This window comes from Symphalangus syndactylus, chromosome 1 (genome assembly GCF_028878055.3).
Source record: "Symphalangus syndactylus isolate Jambi chromosome 1, NHGRI_mSymSyn1-v2.1_pri, whole genome shotgun sequence".
Classification (NCBI taxonomy): domain Eukaryota; kingdom Metazoa; phylum Chordata; class Mammalia; order Primates; family Hylobatidae; genus Symphalangus; species Symphalangus syndactylus.
In genome coordinates this window covers 108692043-108718061 of record NC_072423.2, presented here as the reverse complement: position 1 = coordinate 108718061, position 26019 = coordinate 108692043, and the positions used below count along the sequence as shown (strand labels likewise).

At 44.9% G+C, this 26019-nt stretch overlaps 1 protein-coding gene across 1 annotated transcript; it reads right to left on the bottom strand.

Moving 5' to 3' along the window:
- Positions 1-79: 79 nt before the first annotated feature.
- Positions 80-26019, bottom strand: WDR82 (WD repeat domain 82). Its single transcript, XM_055274744.2, has 9 exons — positions 25518-26019; positions 18005-18102; positions 14204-14270; positions 7104-7203; positions 6112-6228; positions 5433-5588; positions 4851-4920; positions 4191-4333; positions 80-3176 (listed from the first exon to the last, which is right to left on the bottom strand). The coding sequence occupies exons 1-9, from the start codon at positions 25676-25678 to the stop codon at positions 3147-3149; spliced, it is 942 nt and encodes a 313-aa protein (XP_055130719.1). The 5' UTR covers positions 25679-26019; the 3' UTR covers positions 80-3146.

Below are 26019 nucleotides of genomic sequence, written 5' to 3'. Positions count from 1 at the left end.
ACCCAAGCCTCCCTCCAGCTCTGGGAACCAGGCAAACAATGCTACAGAAACTCAAATCGAAGAGGCTGCAGCCATAAAATTCTGTTTAAGACTGTAACATGGAAAAATGTTTATACGTTAAGTACAAAAGGGACATAAAATTGTATATACAGAATAATGACTATGTAAACACACCAAAAATCTATGCACAGAAATGTCTAGGGGGAACATTTAACACCAAAAGATTAACAGTGGTAGCATTTGGGTGGCAAACTTGATTCTTTCTAAAATTCCCAAATTTTCCTTAATAAGCAGTAATTATAATCGCAACGGGAAATAATTTCTTTAAGTACCCAGTGCAGTGTTGCTGTCAAATAAACATCAGTGGCTTTGGCCCCGATTCCTAAGGTGGCAAACGCCGCTGCCCCACTCCCCACCCATCCCCAATAGGGCAAGTACCTCTAGCTCTGCTGAGCACATCTGTGCAGCCCCAGCCCTCAGCATCTCTTCCACTCACTTCCAGCTATATTTTTTCCCTTTCCTTCTTAATTCAGGAGGCAGCTTTGCAACCACAGGGCCCAATGATAGAGACCGTGAGGTGGCATATTTTTTTTTTTGAGACGGAGTTTTGCTGTTGTTGCCCAGGCCGGAGTGCAATGGCACAATCTCAACTCACCGCAACTTCCGCCTCCCGGGTTCAAGCAATTCTCCTGCCTCAGCCTCCCGAGTAGCTGAGATTATAGGCGCATGCCACCACGCCCGGCTAATTTTGTATTTTTAGTAGAGACAGGGTTTCTCCATGTTGGTCAGGCTGGTCTCGAACTCCCGACCTCCGGTGATCCGCCCGCCTCAGCCTCCCAAAGTACTGGGATTACAGGCATGACCCACTGCGCCTGGCCTTGAAGTGGCATGTTTTCAAAGAACATGGTGCCTCAGTTTTGGACACACAGGAACTCAAATACAATCATTTTCCTGCTGCTAAGTAATGCTTGGTGGCTGCTCTGGTTGCAGATATGTGAAGTTAGGTAGCCTTTCCTGTTAACCCACGGTTCCAAGCACTCTCTCTTAACCATCATTCCTATTGTGAATTTTCTACCCTGAAAAGCCAGGGGTGGGCAGTAACAATTAAGATCATTTGGTTTCCAGAAGTTCTTCCTCTCTGGGAAAGCAGAGCTATACAGTGGGTGGCATCCTGCAGATTCTAGTCTACATTTGGGAAAGGTGTATGCCTCTTGCACTTTCAGTTGGAGGAACAAGTCAAAAAGTAATTGCTTAAAAAAAAAAAAGTGCTAGCAATTCACAGCCTATTCCTGCCTGCTGAACAGAAGTTGTGATGCCTTGATTTACCCCCTAGCAGCTACATATTCTTGAGCAAATCACAACCCTATTGTGCCTCAGTTTCTGGATCTGCAAGGAGTGTTGCCTGTATAAATGTTTGTTTAGGAACTTAGTAAAATGACATACCACTCTCTCTGCTCTAAGAAGGCCATGAGCCAGCTGCAGCTCATCTCACTCAGCCTGGGCCTGACCAGAGTCCCTTCCTCTTCCAAGAGAAAGCAAGGAAAAGCAGCAAGCAAGCAGGCATGCCAGGTCAACGGGAGTGATCTATCATTGGCAACGAGGCCTCAAACAAACTGCAAATGCTCTGGCTTCAGCACCTTATCCCCAAATGCCACAAACCAGACACGGAAGCCATGCAAGAGTGACTATCACACACACACACACAGGCACAGACAGAGTACCACCAAGCAAAAAGGGGGCTAATACTGCAGAGATGGCCCCAAAGTGCAGCTTGAGGAACACAGCGAGTCATCCCAAGAACCTCACTTAGCTGCCAAAGAAACAGCAAACACCATAAGCTTTGCTTCAGTCTTCTGAAATGAAAATATTAATAAGGAAGACTCACTAATACTTGTGGCAAACACTATTAGCAGGGATGCAGTGTGTCTCCTGAGCTGCAGGACTCCATCTGCTTCAGCTGAACTCTCAGAAACTACCGATGAGAGATATATGCATACGCACACACATATATGCATATCTGTATGCACACAGATGTATTTAAATGAAGGTGCATACACTGTGCTAAAATACAAACAACAGAAATCAAAGGTCATATATAAAAAGGCTAAATATGACATATAACACAGGCCTCGAACCAGCTCTTCGCTGGGAGCTGGGGAAAGGGGTGGTATCATCTGAAGACTATGTACACAATCTGTGGTGGGCAGGGAAGGCATCAGTGTAAACAACTCAGACTCACTTCACAATACTGGCCCACAGGAAAGTGTGATGTATCTCATGTACAAAAATAGACTCCCACCTTGCTTTTGTACAAACCAAGCTTGGTAGGCACCCAGGAGGACCGTGGGTTAGTCTTGATGACAGGGCACTGCACCAGGCTGCTGCGAAACCTTCCTAGACCTTCCAGCCCTAGGAACTCACCTGCTACCCTCCCACTACCCTCCCCTTTCCCTCCCTTTCAGGCCCTTGGGTCTTTTCCCACCCAACACCTACAGCCTGAGGCCTGCCCGACCACCTAGCCTCACACGACTAACTGCAGAAACTAACTGCATGGCGTCCTGCAAGCAAGGTCCTTCTGTATCTGTCCCTTTCTCTGACCCCAGGATATATGAAAATGTTTCTGTAAATGTTTGGCACCTAAGAAACATGATGGTTGTGGATAATGCCGCAAGTACACAGGGAGACCCAGTAACAAGACATGCAGGGTGAGGGCAAGCGGCTGAGCTGCCTAAGCGTTTCAAAACCAGGACTTTGGCTTCCCATGCAGTTGGAGGGTAGGAGAAGGGATGTGCGGAACTGATGACTTCACCGGCTCCTCAGCAGCATGTACATTCAAATTGAAGATGCTTGAGAGCCCCACTATACCAAATCGTGAGTCTGGTCACTCCTCTAGCAGAGCTTGGTGCAGTGACAGCTAGAAAAGCTGAGTTCCAACTGAGTCTGTTGCACCAAGAGTCCTTTTGAAGACGCTCATCAAAGTAATTATTTTCTTTTGAGCACAAGTACAGCACATCCATGGGAAGGCCATGTAAAAGGATGTTCTCCAGCCCAGTCAAATGATCCAATCCCACTATTATCTCAGTTCCCTCTGAGTTTCTTTCTGCTGGCCGCCCTCACTGTACAGAAATAGCCGAGCAGCAACAGGGTCAGTCATCAATGGTGGGCAACCAAAAGGCCTAGAAGGAGAACATAAATCAACTTTAAAAAGCCAAGCATCTCTTCACTGCCAACGGTTCTTCACATCCCACCCCACAGCAAAAATGTGCCCAACCCCAATGGCTCTGGTAGCCCTCCCTCCTAACCAACCAACTGCTCTAAGGAGACAGAAACACTCTTCCCTCTATGTGAAAGTAAACTGGTTTTGTTTTTCGCCAATAATCACTGTCCACCTTCCACCAGAGTAGACCCCCCCCCTTTTATTTAAAGGAAGGGAAAAAAAGGAGTGCTGCCTGGGAGGTGGGTGAATAGGTAACCTGCCCTCATTGCTAATCCACCAGGTTACCTCCAACAGGCCCCCTCCTTCCTGGGCTGTAAAAAGTAGGGAACTGGATGGTTTTGCTACATTTTTTCTAACATTTTTTTCTTGGTTAAAAAAAAAAAAAAAAAGCAAGGGGGCAGTGTGCTCTGGGTAGGCTAGTAATGAAATGTCTCATCCCTGAATACCCAGGCAGGTTTAGGAGATCACAAGGGAAAATCGGAGCTGAGACTCACTGATCCTTTGTTCTGTTAGTATTATGTAGGAAGAGACAAGGGCCTGGAGTTAATTCTAAGTGGTGAGTTATGACCAACTGTAGAAATTTCTGGGAATTTGGCGTAAACCAACAGGAATGGAAAACTGAAACCACAAAAGGCCAGTTCAGAGTACTTTAAGGAGCAAAAAAATTGCCAAGCGTAGCCCAGGTAGTTTGGACCTAAAATTAGGGTCCAGGGCAAAAACTGGCCTATGATCTCCTTGGAGCTCAAAGGTGATTCCTGATCACCTCTAGGAAGAATAAAAATGAAAGACAAGACCAGCCCAGCTAGAGATCAAGTAATAGGAGGTGAAATAGGGAAACCACCAGTTGAGAAACATGTACTTGGATGCTTGTAATGTACCTATGTAGAACACACCTTGCTGTGCTTGTTGAGGCACTGACCACCCCAACTGGAAAGGGTCCCTGAGTGGCAGATACCTCTTAATGTTCACATACCATGTTGGAACACGCGCTGGCAAAAGTCATGAACTTGGGGTTGAATTGCAAACAGGTAATCGGGCCTGTGTGTTTACCATCCAACACAGCTACTTTTATACCGCTCTCTCCATTCCAGACATGGATCTTGCCATCCTCTGAACCTAAAGAGGATATTCAAGGAAAATGTAACAGCTCAAGGCACAATACAAAGACAACTGGAAATGAGACATGGATTGAGATCTGAGGATACGCCAAGCTTTAGGACACATCCCTCAGGCAAAATTGAGAGGGAGGAGAGGCAGTGAAGGAAAGACACTTTGGAAATTGATCTTGACCCTAGCTATTTGTTCACAGGCATGTCACTTCCCCTCTAACTTCAGTTTTCTCATCTAAAAAAGGGGCCGAATACCATTACCCTACCAACAGGCAGCCACTAAGATGACTGAATGTAGGGTTACACCAGGACATTAGTATTACTAATAAGGTAGTGCTTGTGGAGTTTGACTCAAATTTTGGTCCGGTCAGGGCAGTTAAAAGACACTATGTCCTTGGCATAATGTGCTATACAGAAATCTGAGAACATCTATCAAATAGATAATAATGTCTCAGTTAATAATTTAAACAAAGAAATGCATAGTACCAGAGAAATAACCCCCACAGGGGATAAAGGAAACTCACCAATCATAATGAACTGAGAGTCTGGAGTAAATGAAGCCTCCAGTGTGACAGCTTTGCTGTTGGCATAACCCTAAAACAGAGCAGTTCTTTTGTTGTTACAGAGCCATTAATAAAAACAGCTGCCTAGAAACACTGACTCAGCACATGCATCACCTTCCTTTCCATGAAACCCTTTCCTTGTCATGTACTACACCACCAAGCTTCCAAATGTGGTTGCCATCCTTGACAATCCACTCCCACCCTCAACTCTGTATTCAAGGTATACTCAAGGGGGCAAGAAAACTTTATTGTTAGGAAATTATTTTATATCTAAATACCAAACTTGGGTCACTTGGTGAGAAATGAACGTCTACGAAATCCAAGAGAGGTAAGTTCATGAGCAGGAAGAAAATACAAGTGCATGCCTTCATGAGTAAGTCAAGAGTAACTGTTGGTCTCCACCAACCAGCTAACGTAATTCTTAGCATAGGAAGTATGAGCATGGAAATAGCCATGCTTGAAGGCTGTCAGCTCACCCCAAACGTGTCTTAGCATAGGAAGTATGAGCATGGAAATAGCCATGCTTGAAGGCTGTCAGCTCACCCCAAACGTGTGCATCACCACTCCTTTGAATGCATCAATCAGACGAATGAAGCTGCCGTTGGTGGAAATGAGGATGAGCTTGCCATCGTTGCTGAATTTAAGTCCTGTCCACTCACAAGTTCGATCATACTGCATCTTAAAGGTAGCAAAGGGCCCCTGCAAAAGATAAAAAACAGTAGCCCCAGGCCCAAGGCATATTAATAATTTCTTCTGCTAGAGCCAATTCCCATCCTATTCCTTTAGATTACTTTTTGACTAAGCAAAGCAGAGAATGAGCTACTTCTCTGCCACTCTCTAATATGTACCATATTTTTCCTTCTGTAGAAAAGGCTCTTACAGGGCTGGGCGCGGTGGCTCATGCCTGTAATCCCAGCACTTTGGGAGGCCGAGGTGGGTGGATCACCAGAGGTGAGGAGTTTGAGACCAGCCTGACCAACATGGTGAAACCCGTCTCTACTAAATACAAAAAATTAGCCAGGTGTGGTGGCAGACATGTGTAATCCCAGCTACTTGGGAGGCTGAGGCAGGAAAAATCACTTGAACCCAGGAGGCAGAGGTTGCAGTGAGCTGAGATTACACCACTGCACTCCAGCCTGGGCAATAAGAGCAAAACTCTGTCTCACAAAAACAAACAAACAAACAAAACCAGCTCAAAGATCTCAAAGATTCAAAGATTTACCTTATCAAAAGAACGAAGGTCATAAAGCTTGACCATTTCAGAGTTGACACCTGCAGCGAAAATTAACCCTTCTGGATCAAAAGAACAAACTGGCTTCCCCTGCAGATGCATGAGGCCCTAAGAGAAAATAAATAAGAGATACACTAAAACACACATACCACAACCCATATCTGGAATAACCAAAGACTGCTAGTACAATGGGGAAAAAAAAATGAATCCAGGACCTTACCACACTATATAATTTACTTTTCCCAATTAAAACTAAGAAAGGCATACAAATATCAGCCTACCTACAGAACAGAAAAAGCAAACATAAAACTAAAATGAAGCTTTTAAAAAACAGGTCTCTAGACAACAATTTCTGGTCAACTCTAACTGCACAATATTACAGACACATAATTCAAATAAAAATAAATCCCTTGAAGCTAAAAGCTCTAGGAACACTTTTAAAAACATTAAGCCGGCTGGGTGCAGTGGCTCACGCCTATAATCCCAGAACTTTGGGAGGCCAAGGTAGGAAGATCACCTGAGGTCAGGAGACCAGCCTGACCAACATGGAGAAACCCCATTTCTGCTAAAAATACAAAATTAGCCAGACATGGTGGTGCATGCCTGTAATCTCAGCTACTCGAGAGGCTGAGGCAGAAGAATCACTTGAACCCTGGAGGTGGAGGTTGCGGTGAGCCAAGACTGCGCCATTGCACTCCAGCCTGGGCAACAAGAGCGAAACCCTGTCTCAAAACAAAAACAAAAACAAAACAAAACAACAAAAAACCCACAACAATTAAGCCACAGAGTATAATGCAATCTGCACTAGATTAGGGTATGTGCTTAGCAGCTACCAACTAAAAAAACAGATTTTCTCCAAAGTTTAAAAAGACCCTGTGATCCCAGAATGGAACCACTGTTTTCTCCCTTCTTTGAGAGGTGGAGTTCATTACAGTGCCTACCAAAGAAAATGCTCAAAAAGTGTAACTGTGAGGTACCATTACCTGGCAGTTAGGAGACCGGAGATCCCAAAGTCGAATGGTCTTATCAAGAGACCCAGAAATGAAAGTGTCATCCACAGGTGACATGGACAAGGCCACCACCCTGCAATACATCGAGATAAATAGGAGTTGATGTGAAATATTAGCAAAAATTGGATGTGAATTCTAAACCACTCTGCCTACCTATATATATATACCTGTTCTCCCAAAATTACCATTTTAAGAAACACACTAAAACACACATACCACAACCATATCTGGAACAAACAAAGGCAACTAGTATAACGCAAAAAATTTTTTTAAAGCTATAAAATAAAAATATATGATTCCAATGCAAATCAAAACCACTATGAGACTACTCCACACCCTCTAGCATAGCTATAATAAGAGAGATAACAAGTGTTGGTGAGGATGTAGAGAAATTGGAACCCTCATACATTGCTAATGGAAATGTAAAAATTGTACAGTTGCTTTGGAAAAGTTTTTCCAAAAAAAGTTACCATGTGACCCAGAAATTCCACTCCTAGGTATTTACCCAAGATAACTGAAAATATATGTCCACACACAAAAATGTACACATATGTTCAGAGCTGCACTATTCATAATAGCCAAAAAGTAGAAATAACCCAAATGTCCATTAACTAATGGATGGACAAACAAAATGTGCTACATCTATACGATGCAATATTATTTGGCAATAAAAAGTAATAAAGTACTGCTTCATGTGACAACATGGAGGAACCTTGGGAACACCATGCTAAGTAAAAGAAACCAGGCACAAAAGATCAGATATTAACTGATCCATTTACACAAAATGTCTAGAATAGGCAAATCTATAGAGACAGAAGTAGATCAGCGGTTGGCAGGGGCTGAGGGAGTGATTACTAATGGGTACAGAGTTTCTCTTTGGAGTGATAAAAATGTTCTGAAGTTAGATGATGGTGATAGTTGTCCAACTTTGCAAATATAGTAAAAGCCACTGAATTGTACATTTTTAAAGGAATCATTTACAGTATGTAGACTGTATCTCAATTAAAAAAAACACAAAAAAGCATGATTCCTTATCAAGATGTGTGAGGACTACACAGATATTCTCAAACCTAAGTGGCATCAGCATCACCTGGAGGGTGGGTTAAAACAGATTGCTAGGATCTACTCCCAGAGCCTCTAATCCAGTAGGCCTGACTTGGGGTCTGTGAATCTGAGCTTCTAACTAGCCCCCAGGTGATGGGTGAGGCTGCTGTTTGGGGCACCACACCTAGAGAACCACAAGCCTACGCTAACAGGAACTGTATTCCTTTTCTGGTCCCCTTTTGTGGTTATACCATCAAGAGACACTCACTTAAAAACACTTTCTTCCAATGTAACTCAACTAACATCTGCACCAGCTCCTCAACTTAAAATTTTAAAAGGTATTGTTAAAAGCCAAAATTTCCTAAGAATGCCAAGGAGGTAATAAAACACAATGAGCAGGCCGGGTGCGGTGGCTCACACCTGTAATCCCAGCACTTTGGGAGGCCAAGGTGGGCAGATCACCTGAGGTCAGGAGTTTGAAACCAGCTTGGCCAACATGGTGAAATCCCATCTCTACTAAAAATACAAAAATTAGCCGGGCCTGGTGGCGTGCACCTGTAATCCCAGCTACTCAAGAGGCTGAGGCGGGAGAATCGCTTAAACCCCAGAAATGGAAGCTGCAGTGAGCCGAGATCACACCACTGCACTCCAGTCTGGGAAACAGAGCAAGGCACCGTCTCAAAAAACAAAAACCAGAATGTGCAGAACACATTGTGGACATGTAATTTTATGCCATGGCATTCAGCCCAAGAACTCAGCACAAGACTCTGTGCTGAGAAGTACAGGGAACATATGGAGAAGTAAGACCCCGACCATAAGGAATTTTAACTGTCCAGTCCACATGACTCCAAGAGGACCAGAGAAGGCTTCTGGAAAGATACAACATCTGAGGTGGAAAGGATTTCAAAGGGAGACGCCTTTCTGAAAGGTGCCAGACAGGAAGGCATGAGGCCCAAGTTCAAGAAGTAGCCCAGAGTTCACCTTAATGGGAATGGTAGGAGAAAATGCTGGGAAAATGGGTCAGAGCCAGAAGGGACAGAATCTGACTACAAGGGGAAGGAGCAATGAAAATGTAGAGAACCATTAAGGGAGATTGTGAAGCAATCAAACTGCAATCCAGGATGCTGAAGCAGGATGTTAAGAGATGGGATGATTAATTAGGAGCTAACGATAATTTACATCACAGGGCATGAGCCAGGGCAGAAGCAAAGGAGAGAACACAGAGGAAAGTGACACATGAGGTTAAACCTAGGGAGAACTAAATAGTTTAACAACTCACTGAATATGATGGCACAGGAAAAAGAGTGAACTGACAACAGATGCTTTGAGCCAGAATTGGAAGAGACAGAGATGAAGAGATATGAGGAAGATAGAGAGAAGCTGGCCCAAAAAACGTCACAATGATGGACAGAGTACTACACCTAAGTATTGGAAAGAGTATTGGACAGAAGAGACAGCTACAAAGATGTGTATAAAACATGTAGGTGGTGCTGGGCGCTGTGGCTCATGCCTGTAATCCCAGCACTTTGGGAGGCCGAGGCGGGTGGATCACCTGAGGTCAGGAGTTTGAGACCAGCCTGGCCAACATGGTGAAACCCTGTCTCTACAAAAACACAAAAATTAGCCGGGCATGATGGTGCACACCTGTAATCCCAGCTACTCGGGAGGTTGAGGCAGGAGAATCGTTTGAACTCAGGAGGTGGAGGTTGCAGTGAGCCAAGATCAGGCCATTGCACTCCAGCCTGGGTGACACAGTGAGGCTCCATCTCAAAAAACAAAAAAACAAACAAAACCTGTAGGTGGAAGGTGGGTCTGAAATTCATAACAGACATGAGCTAAAAATACTGATTTGGGAAGCCACCTGAATGGAGGTGAATGAAATCAGCGATGGAGATTAGAAAGCAGATAAAATATTTGTTTATTTTAGAGTCAAAACAGAGGCTGAGAACTACAAGAACAGAACCAACATGGGAAAAGTCACCTGCCACGGGAAAGTAAGTTTTACTGAGAGGTTAAGCACCAAGAAAAGCCCAAACTAGTGGGTTTTTAACTAGAGGCAGCAGGCAATGAAGGATAAAGGTTTGGATAAAGCCCCATAGACGATTCTGGGACTAGTGCAAAAATGATTTCAACAGTGAACGTGCGTGAGGAGGTGGAGATGGGAATGTACAGATTCTTCTTTCAAGTTTGATAGTGACAAGGAGTGGGTGATAGGGTCAATAAGTAGATTTAAGATAAGAAAGACCAAGTAAATTTGTAGGTAGCAAAGGAAAGGCCAATTAAGGAGATGGAAGCAAGCAGAAAGAGGAAGGTTTGTTTTGTGAAAGAAGGACCACAGCTTTCTCAAGGAAAGGATTCCAAGGAAGAGAGGAATTTAGGTGGAAGGGATAGATGTTTAAAAGAACTCTTTTTTTTGGAGACATGGTCTTGCTTTGTCGCCCAGGCTGGAGTACAGTGGCACAATCATGGCTCACTGCAGCCTCAACCTCCCAGACTCAAGGGATCCTCTCACCTCAGCCTCCCAAAGTGCTGAAAACAGGCCTGAACCACCACACCCAGCTGAAAGAACTCATTTTGCATAGCCTTGATTTTCTCATAAAAGGAGGGACGAAGTCATCTATCAAGAATCGGGAGGTCGCCCGGCCAAGTGCGGTGGCTCACGTCTGTAATCCCAGCACTTTGGGAGGCTGAGGCGGGCGGATCACGAGACCATCCTGGGTAACACGGTAAAATCTCGTCTCTACTAAAAATACAAAAAACTAGCCGGGCTTGGTGGCGGGTGCCTGTGGTCCCAGCTACTCGGGAGGCTGAGGCAGGAGAATGGCGTGAACCCAAGAGGCGGAGCCTGCAGTGAGCCAACATTGCACCACTGCACTCCAGCCTGGGTGACAGAGTGAGACTCCATCTCAAAAAAAAAAAGAATCAGGAGGTCAAGAGGCTGAATAATTCGGAAGACTGGAAAGCATGTCAAACAACTGCATCAACTCTTAATTACAAATAGTACATTTGTGAACATTAATTTGAATAAAAACAAGCAAAAACATCTACTTATCATGAGCCATCCTTTGTCTGAAACCAGTTACCACTGGCTGCCACCTTATTTCACAGAAGGGATAGAATCTGACTACAAGGGGAAGGAGCAATTAATAAAAACAAGCAAAAACATCAGCAACACAAATGGCCTGCCCAACTGGAAGTGCAACTTTTTTTTTTTTTTTTTTTTGAGACAGGGTCTCGCTCTGTCACCCAGGCTGGATGGAGTGCAGTGGCGCCACCTTGGCTCACTGCAGCCTCTGTCTCGTGGGTTCAAGCAATTCTCGTGCCTGAGCCTCCGAAGTAGTAGGAATTACAGGCGCACACCACCACTCCTGGCTAATTTTTGTATTTTTTGTAGAGGCAGGGTTTCACCATGTTGCCTAGGCTGGTTTCGAACTCCTGCACTCAAGCAATCTGTCCTCAGCCTTCCAAAGAGCTGAGATTACAGGCATTAAGCCACCATGCCCGGCCTGGAAGTGCAATTTCTAACAGGAGGCTCTCAGGCCATCTCCTGTCAGGGCTCCATACCAATCGAAACCATCCTGGGTTACTGTACATTTGCAAATGGATGCGGGAAAAAATCTCTCAAATGGTTAAAATATTATCCAGGGGAAAATGTGTTTAACATTCAAACAAAAGTTGAAAAATTTGAGAAAAAAGTAACTAGGGGCATTGGGGTGAAGAACAGAGAGAAGCAACCTGCATTACAATACAGAAAAAGGAGATAAACCTCTTGATTTTAAAAAAAGGACTTTCTTTTGCATTCTCATTAAGATCTTTAAATGGAACATTTTTACATAGGGGCCTGCTGAAATGGGGCCCACATATATCGGAAGACCTCATAAACACAAATAGTCCTTTATTAAGGGATGTGAGATTTGGTATTCCTAAATGCCAAATCTAATTTTTACTACATAGGTTTTCACTGAATATCTTTAATCCACATTTTTTCTAGTTTTATATATATATATATATATATAAAACTAGAAATATATATCTATAACTAGAAAAAATATATATATCCTTCCTTCCTTCCTTCTTTTCTTTCTTTCCTTCCTTCTTTTTTTCTTTTTTCTTCCCTCCATGGCCCAGGCTGGAGTATACTCAACTTGCTGCAGACTCCCTGCGTCCGGCTCCCGTGATTCTCCTGCCTCGGCCTGCGGGCTGCCTGGGATTGCAGGTGCGCGCCACCACCCCTGCCTGCTTTTTGTCCTTTGGCTGGAGGCGCGGTTTTGCCATGTTGGCCACGCTGCTCTCCAGCTCCTGACCTCGAGTGGTCTGCCCGCCTCGGCCTCCCGAGGTGCTGGGACTGCAGACGGAGTCTCGCTCACTCGGTGCTCCGTGTTGCCCGGGCTGGAGTGCGGTGGCGTGGTCTTGGCTCGCTGCAGCCTCCGCCTCCCAGCCGCCTGCCTTGGCCTCCCAGGGTGCTGGGATTGCAGCCTCTGCCCGGCCGCCACCCCGTCTGGCAGGTGGGGAGCGTCTCTGCCTGGCCGCCCATCGTCTGGGATGTGAGGAGCGCCTCTGCCCGGCCGCCCCGTCTGGGAAGTGAGGAGCGCCTCTGCCCGGCCACCCATCGTCTGGGATGTGAGGAGCGCCTCTGCCCGGCCGCCCATCGTCTGGGATGTGAGGAGCACCTCTACCCGGCCGCCCCATCTGGGATGTGAGGAGCGCCTCTGCCCGGCCGCCCCATCTGGGAAGTGAGGAGCGCCTCTGCCCGGCCGCCCCGTCTGGGAAGAAGTGAGGAGCGTCTCTGCCCGGCTGTCCCGTCTGGGAAGTGAGGAGCACCTCTGCCCGGCCACCCATCGTCTGGGATGTGAGGAGCGCCTCTGCCCAGCCACCCATCGTCTGGGAAGTGAGGAGCGCCTCTGCCCGGCCGCGCATCGTCTGGGAAGTGAGGAGCGCCTCTGCCCGGCCGCCCATCGTCTGGGAAGTGAGGAGCGCCTCTGCCTGGCCGCCCCGTCTGGGAGGTCTACCATGGAGGCCAGATGCAATGTGGGGGCTGGACGTGGTGGCTCACGCCTGTAGTCCCAGCACTCTAGGAGGCTGAGGCGGGTTGATCACTTGAGGCTAGGAGTTCGAGACCAGCCTGGCCAACATGGCGAAACATATGAAAAACACAACAGACCAACCAACCAACCCAGCAACAACAAAACAGGTCTACCCTGGAGTCATACTCTAATTTTTTCTATTTTCCTCCCTTTCTGATCCTTTATCCCACTTTCTTTTTCTTCCTCTTCCTTCTTCTTTGTCAAATAGAGGATTGAGTTATTATCATTGATCCATACAAAGTCCCTCTCTCATTTATTTTCTTTAATTCCTACCCCCCATTTCTATTCCCCGTCTTCCCATGTGCAACCTTCCTAATATGTTTGATATGCATCTTTTTGTATGTATTTTTCGAAAATGTTTATTGTTTTGTGTGCAAATAATAATAATAATAAAACTGGCATGTCTTCAGGAAAAAAAAAAAAAAAGAAAAAAAAATATATGTATCTTTGAGACGGAGTCTTGCTCTGTTGCCCAAGCTGGAGTGCAGTGGCGCGATCAAGGCTCATTGCAACCTCTGCCTCCTGGGTTTAAGCGATTCTCCTGCCTCAGCCTCCCGAGTAGCTGGGATTGCAGCTGCCCGCCACCATACCTGGCTAATTTTTGTATTTTTAGTAGAGATGGGGTTTTGCCATGTTGGCCTGGCTGGTTTCAAACTCCTGGCCTCAAGTGATCCGCCCGCCTCAGCCTCCCAAAGTGCTGGGATTACAGGTGTGAGCCACTGCACTGGGCCTAGTTATATTTTAACTGAGGTATCTCTGAACACCTACCCCTGTACCTCTATAACCTCAGTAAATCAAGAGTTGACTATTTAAGAGAAGATGAAGAATGCCAAGCAGTAGTGAGGAACTAGCTTCAGTTCACTAATAAGCTCTCTCTAGCCTTCTATTCTCTGGGTAACCTCAGGGATAAAAGAACTATCTGCTTCTATAATATGTGGATCTTACCTTTTGCTATGTCCAGGAAAGTATCTGATGTATTTGTTGTCATGCAAGGACAAGTAACGAATAGTATCTGTAAAAAGACAAACAAGGTATGATGATATTATACTATTTAAAAGAAATTTACTTTGCATTTTCATCTTGAAAAGACAAGGTCAAATAATCCATTGTATTCTATATCCTAAGCAAGGCAAGAATAAATAATGGTGAATAATTCTACTCTGCAGCTAAAGAGTGGGTATGTAGATTTCACCTAACTCAAAAGCAGAGTTCTTAAGCTGACAGCATAGAAAGCAATGTTTGAAATGACCTTTTATTACCAATTTGGCTTCTTCATAATTACAATGCAACTCCCACCCTGCAAATACACCCTGGCCAAAAAACAAAAAGAGTAAAGCACACATAATAATTTTAGATACTGGTCTAGTGTCCACAGAATGGCAAACCTTAAAGAAAAATATGTGGCTGTTGAGCGAACAGACTTAAAGAGGTAAGCAGCCACGGCAGTTAAACTGAAGATTAGGTTGAACCCTGGCAGCAATTTTTGTCTAGAGTTCTCCATCAGTGTGTTGACCCACCCTCAACTCATCTGAACATTCTTCAATTGGACACACAAATTACAATGAAAATAAACAAAACGTCAGAGAAGTGATGTCAAGATCTGGGTTAAAAAGATCTTAAGACATTAAAAAAATCAAATTCTTATACCAATGAGTAATAGCAGTGAGATTTTGACTATATTAAAGAAAGGAACAATCAGAGATTTGTGCTTGGGGAAAAATAAGACAAAGACTCTTAACCAAATGATTCTAACTGAAAGAGTAAACAAACAAAAAAGATGGTGGCGATAGAGAAATGAAGTGCCATAAAGAATAAAACTGCAAAATAGAAAAGTATTATCCCCTTAAAAAGACTAGGAATAAGGAAAAATTGTTGAGAAACAGCTAAGGGAAAATGGTACCAAAATGCAGAAAGAAAAGCACAGAAAGAACATTCTGAAGGCAAACAGAACATAGGAATAAAGGGGTTGAAAGCATCGAGTCATCCCAGGGGTTCACAGGGGTGCTTTCTAATAAGAGGGCATTTAACTTGGGAGGGGGAATAGGGGAATAGGGATATTTGTATATTCCATAACTTGAACACTACACAATTTTCCTTGAAAACATCTTCAAACTTCTTGAATGACACCTACAAAGTATTTCTAGTTATTCTACTGCTAACAATGACTCACCTGCCCTAAGAAGAAAAAGACTTCCTCCCCATTACCTGGTTTCCCAGAGATGAGCAGGGTGACGCCATCCTCTTAGCCCCACTTGGCAGCTGGTGCGCTGTTCCTGGCAAGGCAGTGGCCTGTACAGTTATCTCCTGTACCGGGTGGTATCATAGACCCTCAAACTGTACAAACTACTACCTCAGCCTGGAATCAGGCAAAAGGAAACGGAGCACTGGAGGAATTCTTCAGGATGCACTTGAGACAGGAAAGGGAACATCCTCACAGCAGAGGCCTGGCAGCAAAGCTACAAGTGCCACACATTTGCCTCATCTTGCACCACATTTGGAGAATCCTCATTTAATCACTCAGAAAACAGCCCAACAGAAGAAATAAACCAGTCATTCAGATGATCACATAGACACGTTTCCTCAGGATCCTAAGGTTTTACATTCTTGTCCAAAATCATTAACTACACTGCTTCCTTAGAAAACCACTTCTGAAATACAGGCATGAAAAGTAGAAATGATATACTTAACTAAAAATCAGTACAGGCAGAAGAGTCTCATTTAAAAAAAAAAAGAAACGGAAAAAAAAGGACTTCCACCCATTCTGCTCTGAGATAGGCACAGCCAAAATAGCAGTATAAGCTATCCTTATGGAATGACATTAGAAAAATCTTTTTTGTTTGAGATGGAGCCTCACGCTGTCACCCAGGCTGGAGTGCAGTGGTATGATCATAGCTCACAACACTCTAGACCTCCAGGGCTCAAGCAATCCTCCCACCTCAGCCTTACAAGTGGCTGGGACTACAGGCGCGTCCCATCACACCTGGCTAATTTTTGTATTTTTTGTAGAGACAGGGTTTTCCCATGTTGCCCAGGCTAATCTCGAACTTCTGGGCTCAAGTGATCCACTCTCCTAGGCCTCCCTAAGTGCTGGGATTACAGGCATGAGCCACTATTTAGCCACTGGCCTAAAAAAAAACCCTACTGCAAAATGTGAGATGATCACCAATAAACCACTGAAGTAAGTTTAAATAGAATCCTGGCCGGGCGTGGTGGTTCACACCTGTAATCCCAGTACTTTGGGAGGCTGAGGCAGGCAGATCACTTGAGGTCAGGAGTTCGAGACCAGCCTGACTAACATGGTGAAGTCCCATCTCTACTAAAAATACAAAAATTAGCCGGGCCTGTTGGTGGGTGCCTGTAATACCAGCTACTTGGGAGGCTGAGGCAGGAGCATCACTTGAACCCAGGAGGCTGAGGTTGCAGTGAGCTGAGACTGCACCATTGCACTGCAGCCTGGGCAACAAGAGCAGGACTCCGTCTCAAAAGAATAAAGAATAGGCCGGGCACGGTGGCTCACAAGGTCAGGAGATCAAGACCCATCCTGGCTAACATGGTGAAACCCTGTCTCTACTAAAAAATACAAAAAATTAGCTGGGCATGGTGGCATGCGCCTGTAGTCCCAGCTACTTGGGAGGCTGAGGCGGGAGAATTACTTGAACCCAGGAGGCAGAGGTTGCAGCGAGCTAAGATCGTGCCACTGCACTCCAGCCTAGGCAACAGAGTGAGACTCCATCTCAAAAAATAAAAAATAAATAAAAAAAAAAAAACAAATAGAAAATAAACAAAATAAAAAAATTAAAGAATCCTAACATGAAAATAAGTGTTACAGTTCAGTTACCAAGACAATCTGTTAACTTAGGACTTCTCTCAAGAAATGAAATGCAGGCAAAAACAGAGATTGTTTATTATACAAAGCAACTCACAAGTTCAATTTCTAAAAGTAACTCTTTACTCTTTAGATCAAAAAACATTCCTGGAATCAGAAGTGACTAAGGTTGGGAAAACACCAAAACTGTTCTAACTTCCCTTAAACTATCATAGTTCAAGCATTTGTGAAACTTTGCTCAAATTTCTATCATTTTGAAACAAAAAGTCCTGTTGTTTATCACTTGCTGTGTATCAAGTGTTCTTTCCTTTTATTTGTTCTAAAAGTGTTCTTTTTGGAGATGGAGTCTCGCTCTGTCGCCCAGGCTAGAGTGCAATGGCGTGATCTTGGCTCACCACAACCTCTGCCTCCCGGGTTCAAGCGATTCCCCTGCCTCAGCCTCCCAAGTAGCTGGGATTATAGGCGTTCACCACTGTCCCCAGCTAACTTCTGTATTTTTAGTAGAGACGAGGTTTCACCATATTGGCCAGGCTGGTCTTGAACTCCTGACCTCAAGTGATCGACCCACCTCGGCCTCCCAAAGTGTTGGGATTACAGGCGTGAGCCACTACGCCCGGCTTTAAAAGTGTTCTTTTAAGTTTCAGGAATTACAAATCATAAATACAATCAGTTGCTTCCTTTTTCTACTCCCCACTCTGAATTGAAGACTTTTCATACTCAGTCCCAAGTCCTTCAAAAGTGCTAATGGCTTGCTTCCAGCATTCCTTCAGTCAAAACAATGTAATTAACATTACTAACATTATATGAAAACAGTTAAACTAAAGTAACTATAGTCAAACCAGAAGTAGTCACAAAGATTCCATGAACTATTTAACAAAAGAAACCATGACCCTGACTTCCTAAAAAGAAGGCTTGCTTACCGTCTATTTTGTTAGAGCTGTAAACAACTGTGTTTGCTGCATGAGTGTATCTGATGAGGTCCACGCCATATTTCTTACTGTACAGGGTTCTCTTTGGTCTGATAAGAAAATAGAGACAGAAAATCATGAACATTCTCCATCATCAAAATCTGGGATCTCCACATAAAGAGAAGCACTTGAATGATGTGGCAAAGGTGAGGATTTTTGGTAAGTTCTAATACTGGAAAGAAACAACTTCTTCCAAAAGGGAAAAAACAACGCTCAAGCAACAGCCATCTGAAGAAGCTTTCCACCTTAGAACACCTAATGGCAAGGTTAGGTAGGAAGTAAAAGTAAATCTGGGGATTCAATTCAGTCTTTACTACAATGTTCAAAACTAAGCTTTGAGAAAAAATACAGTCATGTGCCATGTGACGACATTTTTATCAACAACAGACAGCACATAGGGTAATGGTCTCATAAGATTATAATGGAGCTGCCCTCTACAACAGATGTTTCATTTTTTAAATCCCTTAAACTGTTTTACGGTAACTTTTCTATGTTTAGATACACAAACACTTAACGCTGTATTATAATTGCCTACAGTATTCAGTACTGTAAAATGCTGTACAGATTTGTAGCCTAGAGCAATGGGCCATACCAAACAGCTTAGGTGTGTACAGATTATACCGTCAGGTTTGTGTAAGTACACTCTATGATGCTGGTGCAACAAAAACTCACGTGATTATCCCCATCTAAGTGATGCATGGCTGTACATCTACTTGGGAAGTAAGGCACACAAAACAAGTCCTAACTTACAACAAAGAGGGATATGAGAATATGTCAAACCCAAGAGGCCAAACTTTTCTTCTTAAGACATTCATTTAGAAAGAAGCTCTGTTTTTTTTTTTTTTTTTTTTTCAAGACAGCAGTGATTTCTCAAAACTGAAACCAGATGCAAAACTGCTTGCTTGCCTTTGCTAATGTAACCTGCTCTTGCAGAAGACATCATCCTTCCTATCCTACAGGTCAAAAGCACTTGATGAGTCTTTTAGAAGGCAAGCCTCACTTTCTCTAGCAAAACCAGTTAAATAGTTCCTTTGCTTTACTTTAATGCAAAAATCACACATTTCTGGCCACAAGGTGGTGGCTCACATCTGTAATCACAGCACTTTGGGAAGCCGAGCCAGGCAAATCACCTGTAGTCAGAAGTTCAAGAGCGGCCCAACACGGTGAAACCCCGTCTCTACTAAAAATACAAAAATTAGCCGGGTGTGGTGGCACGCACTTGTAATCCCAGCTACTCGAGAGGCTGAGGCAGGAGAATTCCTTGAACCCAGGAGGCAGAGGTTGCAGTAAGCCAAGATCGTGGCACTGCAATACAGCCTCTGCGACAGAGTGAGACTCCACTTCAAAAACAAACACAAAAAATCACACATTTCCAAGCTAGAGGTTACCAATCTCCATTTGCTGAAGTTCCTTAAATGTCTCCCTCTACAGAACCTTGAAGAGCAAGGCTAAAACTGGTCTCAGCAGAACCTTTAACCAAAAACTCTAACACATACTGGTTAAGTTAGAAAAATTTTAGGCCGGGCGTGGTGGCTCACGCCTGTAATCCCAGCACTTTGGGAGGCCGAGGAGGGTGGATCACCTGAGGTCAGCAGTTTGAGACCAGCCTGGCCAACATGGCGAAATGCCATCTCTACTAAAAATACAAAAATTAGCCGGGCGTGGTGGCCAGCGCCTGTAGTCCCAGCTACTCAGGAGGCTGAGGCATGAGAATCGCTTGAGCCTGGGAGGCAGAGATTGTAGTGAGCTGAGGATCACGCCACTGCACTCTAGCCTGGGCAACAGAGCAAGACTCCATCTCAAAAAAAAAAAAAAAAAAAAAGAAAAAGAAAAATTTGAGACTTAAATATCTATGTAAATCTAGATTTAAATGCTAAAATAACTCTCCAATACGACCAATTCAAAAAACAGGAAAGCCTTTAACATAATGTCCTACATTTAGTTCTTTAGAAAGATTTCATAAATCCTGTATCAATGTTAACCAAGAGTTCCAACTTATGAAAAGGAAAGCTAACCCTCTCAATGTAAAATCCTCTCAGAATCTAGATGCTAAACAACAATCACATGACTCAAGCAGTCTTTAAGAAGTCAGTTATTTGCACTTTCAATTTTTGTTAAAGTGAGGCCAAGGGCTTCCCTACATGAAACCCATTTCCAAAAGACTTCTCACTACAAATACACTAGATTTTCTACATTCTTACCTTTACTGAAATTAATACTTAACTCCTAAAAAGATCAGCAAAGGCTATTTTGCCAAGTCCACTGTCTGGGGTTCTGATGTGGGGTTACTGTGTGGTAACCAGTGACGGAGTCTGAGTGTGTGGCTGTATACTTACTCTCTAGATAGCTGACTTTGCTTCTACCAGTGGAAGAAGTTTGTATCAGTTATTTCATCCCATCTACAATAGCAAAGACAGAACCTGGCCGGGCGCAGTGGCTCACACCTGTAATCTCAGGCTTTGGGAAGCCAAGGTGGGTGGATCACCTGAGGTCAGGAGTCTGAGACCAGCCTGGCTAACAGGGTGAAATCCCATCTCTACTAAAAATTAAAAAAATTAGCCAGGTGTGGTGGAGGGCACCTGTAATCCCACTTACTCGGGAGGCTGAGGTAGAAGAATCACTGGAACCCGTGAGGTGGAGGTTGCATTGAGCCAGGATTGCGGCATTGTACTCCGACCCGGGCAACAAGAGCGAAACTCCGTCTTAAAAAAAAAAAAAAAAAAAAAAGACGGAACATGAAGAGCCAATCTAACTTGACAAGTTGAACGGGAATAGTGTCAGGAAAATTTCTGGTTCCACTTAGATCTGGTCTATTTGTCTCAAATTTATCAAAAACACTAACCTGAGATTTTTTTTCCTGATAACAGAAATCTAGTGCCTCATTTCATTTCCCAATTTGATTTTTATTATTTTTGTTTTTGAGACATTCTCGCTCTGTTACCCTGGCTGGAGTGCAGTGGCAGGATCTTGGCTCACTGCAACCTCTGCGTCCCCGGTTCAAGCAATTCTCCCTGCCTCAGCCTCCTGAGTAGCTGGGATTACAGGCCCCCGCCACCAGGCTCAGCTAATTTTTGTATTTTTCTGTAGAGACAGTGTTTCACCACATTGGCCAGGCTGGTTTTGAACTCCTGACCCAGGCGATCCACCCGCCTCGGCCTCCCAAAGTGCTGGGATTACAAGTGTGAGCCACCACACCTGGACTCATTTCCTAATTTGAAAGCAAGATTATACTGTACTGCATCCATGTGGGTCTTACAAAGTACATGCACAGCATTTTTCAAATATTTTGGTAAGCTTCCTTCCTCAAACTATAATTCTGGTGATCAAGCATCAACAAGGAAAATAATATTAACCTTTCATTTTGAGTAATTTGCTTCACCTACCACAAACAATATCCTTTATATTCTTCCAAGTTGAAATATCACTCAATAGGCGAACTCCATTGTAAAGAAAATTTAAATGACCAGTAAACTGGAAAATACTAAGCACACAAAACCTTGCGTTAGCCATTTTCAAACTCCCAAATTCTAACATTAGGGTCATCTAATAAAGATACTGTGCCTTCAGCTGGTCATAGTAGCTAACACCTGTAATCCCAGCACTTTGGGAGGCCTAGGTGAGAGGATCGCTTGAGTTCAGGAGTTTGAGACCAGCCTGGGCAACCTGGTGAGACCTTGCCTCCACTAAAAATAAAAATAGCCAAGTAAGTTGGCGAGCGCTTGTAGGCCCAACTACTTCGGAGATTGAGGTGGGAGGATCACTTGAGCCCGGAAGATGAAGGCTTTAGTGAGCTATAAGCATGCTACTGCACTCCAGCCTCAGCAACAGGGGAAGACCTTTGTCTTTAAAAAAAAAAACACACACACACACACACACAAAAAACAAAAAAAAAAACAGGGCCGGGTGCGGAGGCTCACATCTGTAATCCCAGCACTCTGGGAGGCCAAGGTGGGTGGATCACTTGAAGTAAGACGTTGAGACCAAGGTGGCCAACATTGTGAAACCCCATCTCTACTAAAAATACAAAAATTAGTGGGCACACTGATGGATGCCTGTAATCCCAGCTACTTGGGAGGCTGAGGCACGAGAATCGCTTGAATCCAGGAGCGAGGTTGCATCAGTGAGCCAAGATTACGCCACTGCACTCCAGCCTAGGAAAGAGTGAGGCCGTCTCAAAAACAAACAAACAAACAAAAAAACAAAGGCCCGGCGCAGTGGCTTATGCCTGTAATCCCAGCATTTTGGGAGGCCAAGGTGGCGGATCACCTGAGGTCGGGAGTTCGAGACCAGCCTGACCAACACGGAGAAATTCCGCATCTACTAAAAATACAAAATTAGCCAGGCGTGGTGGCACGTGCCTGTAATCCCAGCTACTCAGGAGGCTGAGGCAGGAGAATCGCTTGAACTCGGGAGGCGGAGGTTGCAGTGAGCCGAGATGGAGCCACTGCACTCCAGCCTGGGCAACAAGAGCGGAAGTCCGTATCAAAAAAAAAAAAAAAAAAAAAAGATACAATATCATGCCTTCCAAGGAAATACTTCTTTTCTTCTGAGGTTGCTTTGACCTATACTAGTGACAAAATTTTTCGTCATATTATTGCCTAGAATGGAAACTAAAGAGGTTGTCTAATATCCAAAGAAGTAATCTGACCAATGTCACATACCTAGTCACAGGCCAAACTAGAACCCAGTTCCCTCCTAAGTACCAGGCCACTCCTTCACCACAGATAATGAAACAAGGTCACAATTAATTGATCAGAGAAAACTCAAAAGAGCATGCCCTGTAGTATTGTATCAATACTAAATTTCCTAATTTGGATAACTGTGCTCTGGTTATGTAAGAATGTCTTTGTGCTTAGAAAATCCATGTTGAGCCGGGCGCGGTGGCTCACGCCTGTAATCCCAACACTTTGGGAGGCCGAGGCAGGTAGATCACGAGATCGGGAGTTCAAGACCTGCCTGACCAACATGGTGAAACTCCGCCTCTACTAAAGATACAAAAATTAGCCAGGGATGGTGGCACGCACCTGTAATCCCAGCTACTCAGGAGGCTGAGGCAGGAGAATCGCTTGAACCCAGGAGCCAGAGGTTGCAGTGAGCCAAGATCACACCACTGCACTCCAGCCTGGGCGACTGAGCAAGACTCCATCTCAAAAAACAAAGAAAACCCATATTGAAGAGTTTAGGGATAAAGAGGCTTGATACCTCCAACTGTAAGCGTGGAGGGAGGCACACAGTACATATGAATATTTACCTACAGTGATGAAGCAAATGCAGAAAATGTAACCAGTTATTGAATCATATGGGAGTTCTTTGAAACGTTGTAACTTTCTGTTAGTTTGTAATTATGTAAAAATGCTACATGAGTAAATAAACTGCCTTACGTCATAAAACTAGCATTTTACTTTTAACAAGACAGGATTTGGCCAGGCGCAGCAGCTCATGCCTGTAATCCTAGCACTTTGGGAGGCCAAGGCGGGCAGATCACTTGAGGTCAGGAGTTCAAGACCAGCCTGGTCAACATGGTGAAACCCCATCTCTACTAAAAATACAAAAGTTAGGGCATGGTGGCAGGCGCCTGTAATCCCAGCTATTTGTGAGGTTGAGGCAGGAGAATCGCTTGAACCCGGGAGGCAGAGGTTGCAGTGAGCCAAGATCGCGCCACTGCACTCCAGCCTGGGCGATGGAGAGAGACTCCGTCCCCCACCCCACCCCACCCCCCCAAAAAAAAGACAGGACTTTATGTCAAGGTCATCCTTCCCAAATCAAAATTACGCCAAATTTGGGGACAAACTGCAAAGAAATGCCATCACAACCTTCATTTCCTTTAAATGAGGATATACATCTCCATCCTCAGGTTCTGGGAAGAGGTTCTAATCTGTGCATAAGCACTATACATTTCATGCAAGCCAGCTTCAAATTACTCCTCCAGGACCCCACAATGCTGACCCTACTACCACATCTTTAAATGTTACTTCCTCTTCTAAACTGATTCAAGTGACCAGACCAGGACAGAAATCTGTCTACTCGATGAGTAACACTGACTCAAATAACTTAAGTATTTGTCCAGCTAACAATTCCCTCTTTCTTAAGACCACCACCGCAGACCACTCTGCCACATACTGCAGGCAAATCCAGAGCCAGTTACATAATACTTTCTCACAGCCCCAGTGGGAAAAAAATTGGGGGGGATATACCATTATAGCTCAGTCCAAACTAGCATTACTTCAGATAATCAAATTCACAAATGAAGAGATATATTCCAAAATTAAGACACCAGTTTAAAAAACAAAAAAAAAGGCAAAAGGAACAGCTGGAGAAGGTAGAGAAAGACCCAATATCTCAAAAAAAAAAAAAAAAAAAAAAAGATCTGTTACTAGGTAACAAAATCAAGTCTGAAAAAACCAGGGGCCACCGAATTAAACCAAACATCAGCAAGCCTTCTTGGGGAAGGTGGCTAAGGGTAAAGCGAATTTAATCTAAACTAGTTTTGGCTCCAAGGAGCTGCAAGTCCACAAGCGTGCGGTGAGGGGGGCTGACAAGGACCCCCAAGGAAAAAGGCAAAGTGCTGTGCTTAGATTTTGCGAAAAGATGTAGGTATGGTGGGTCTCCAGATGACTTGTGGCAACATAAAAGTTTCATGATCAGAATTGGAATTCAAAGTGGACCAAAAAGTATAACAGAAAAAAAAAGTATGAAAGGAAACCTGAAATTGTTTTACGATGCTTGCTTTGTTTTAACGGAAGCTCACATTCAGGTCGGGATGGGACGACCAAGTTCGTTTGTGTGTGGCAAAAAAGAAGTTTTAGATGTTTCTGAAAAGTTCACTTATGAACGTGGGCACCGAGTCTGAATGAGTAAGAAAAGGCTAGGAGCAGGAAGAAAATGCAAAGGGGCTCAAAGATGTACAACAAATAAATCCTGACAGCTAAGAACTGCAACCCACAAGGTCTGACGGCAGAAAGGCCGCGGGAAGCTGAGGGGCAGGGGATGGGCGGAGTGCCAGGGCGGAATCGAGGTCACAGTGGAGAGAGCACAAGAGAGAGCTCACGCTGCCGAAGGAGGCAGGAAAGCAGCCCCTGCAGTCCTGCGTCGAGGCCGGAGCAGACCAGCACCTTTGACAGCCTGAGGAGCTGAAAACGCTACCTGATGGGCCCAGGGTGGGCGGACCGGGCGTTTAAAGGTCAAGGTCAAGGTGGGGTTTGGCAAGTGATGCACAGCGCTCAAAGGAGACCGAAGACATACAAATAATAGTAATATAAAATTGTGACTATCGTTATCTTTTTTTTAAGAAGAAAAAATAAAAGGTCTCCTGGACGGCTGCGGGGTGGAGGCGGCCCCGGCAGGAACGCGTGCAAAATAGGCTGGGGGCTGAAGTCGGGACGGAGGGCGGGCCGAGGGACCTGTGCTGGGCCACCGGAGGGAGGGAGGCACTGAGACTCGGGCCCAGGGCCTCCGCCGCACTCACTTGCCCTCCTGGCAGTCATAGAGCACGATGGAGTCGTCGTCGCTACTCGAGATGACTGTCTCGCCGTTGGGGCTGAAATCGAAGCAGTTAATCTTGTCCGAGTTTTCGCGGAACACCTTAGCGACGCGGAAGCTCCGCAGCACGCTGTCGGTCAGCTTCATGGCGGCGGCTGGGGAAGGCAGCGGCGGCGCAGGGCCGGGGCGGGGCCCGGCGGCGAGCGGGCGGGCTGCCGAGGGGCCAACCCAAGCGGGGCGGGCGCCGCGCCGGCGGCTAGCGGGAAGTCGGCCAACAGTTGGGCCGCCTCCTTCTCTTCCTCCTGCTTGGACGAGGGTCTTCTGCCTGGACGGTGGAGCCTCGCCGACTGTTCGTCCTCACAGCCACCTCACGGACAACCAGCGCGTCGCCGGCTCATTGTGTCCGCCATTTTGGGGCGACAGGCAGAAGCTGAGGGCGAGGAGCCTTAGCAGCGGCGCACGCCGGGAAAGGGGGCGGGGCGGGAACG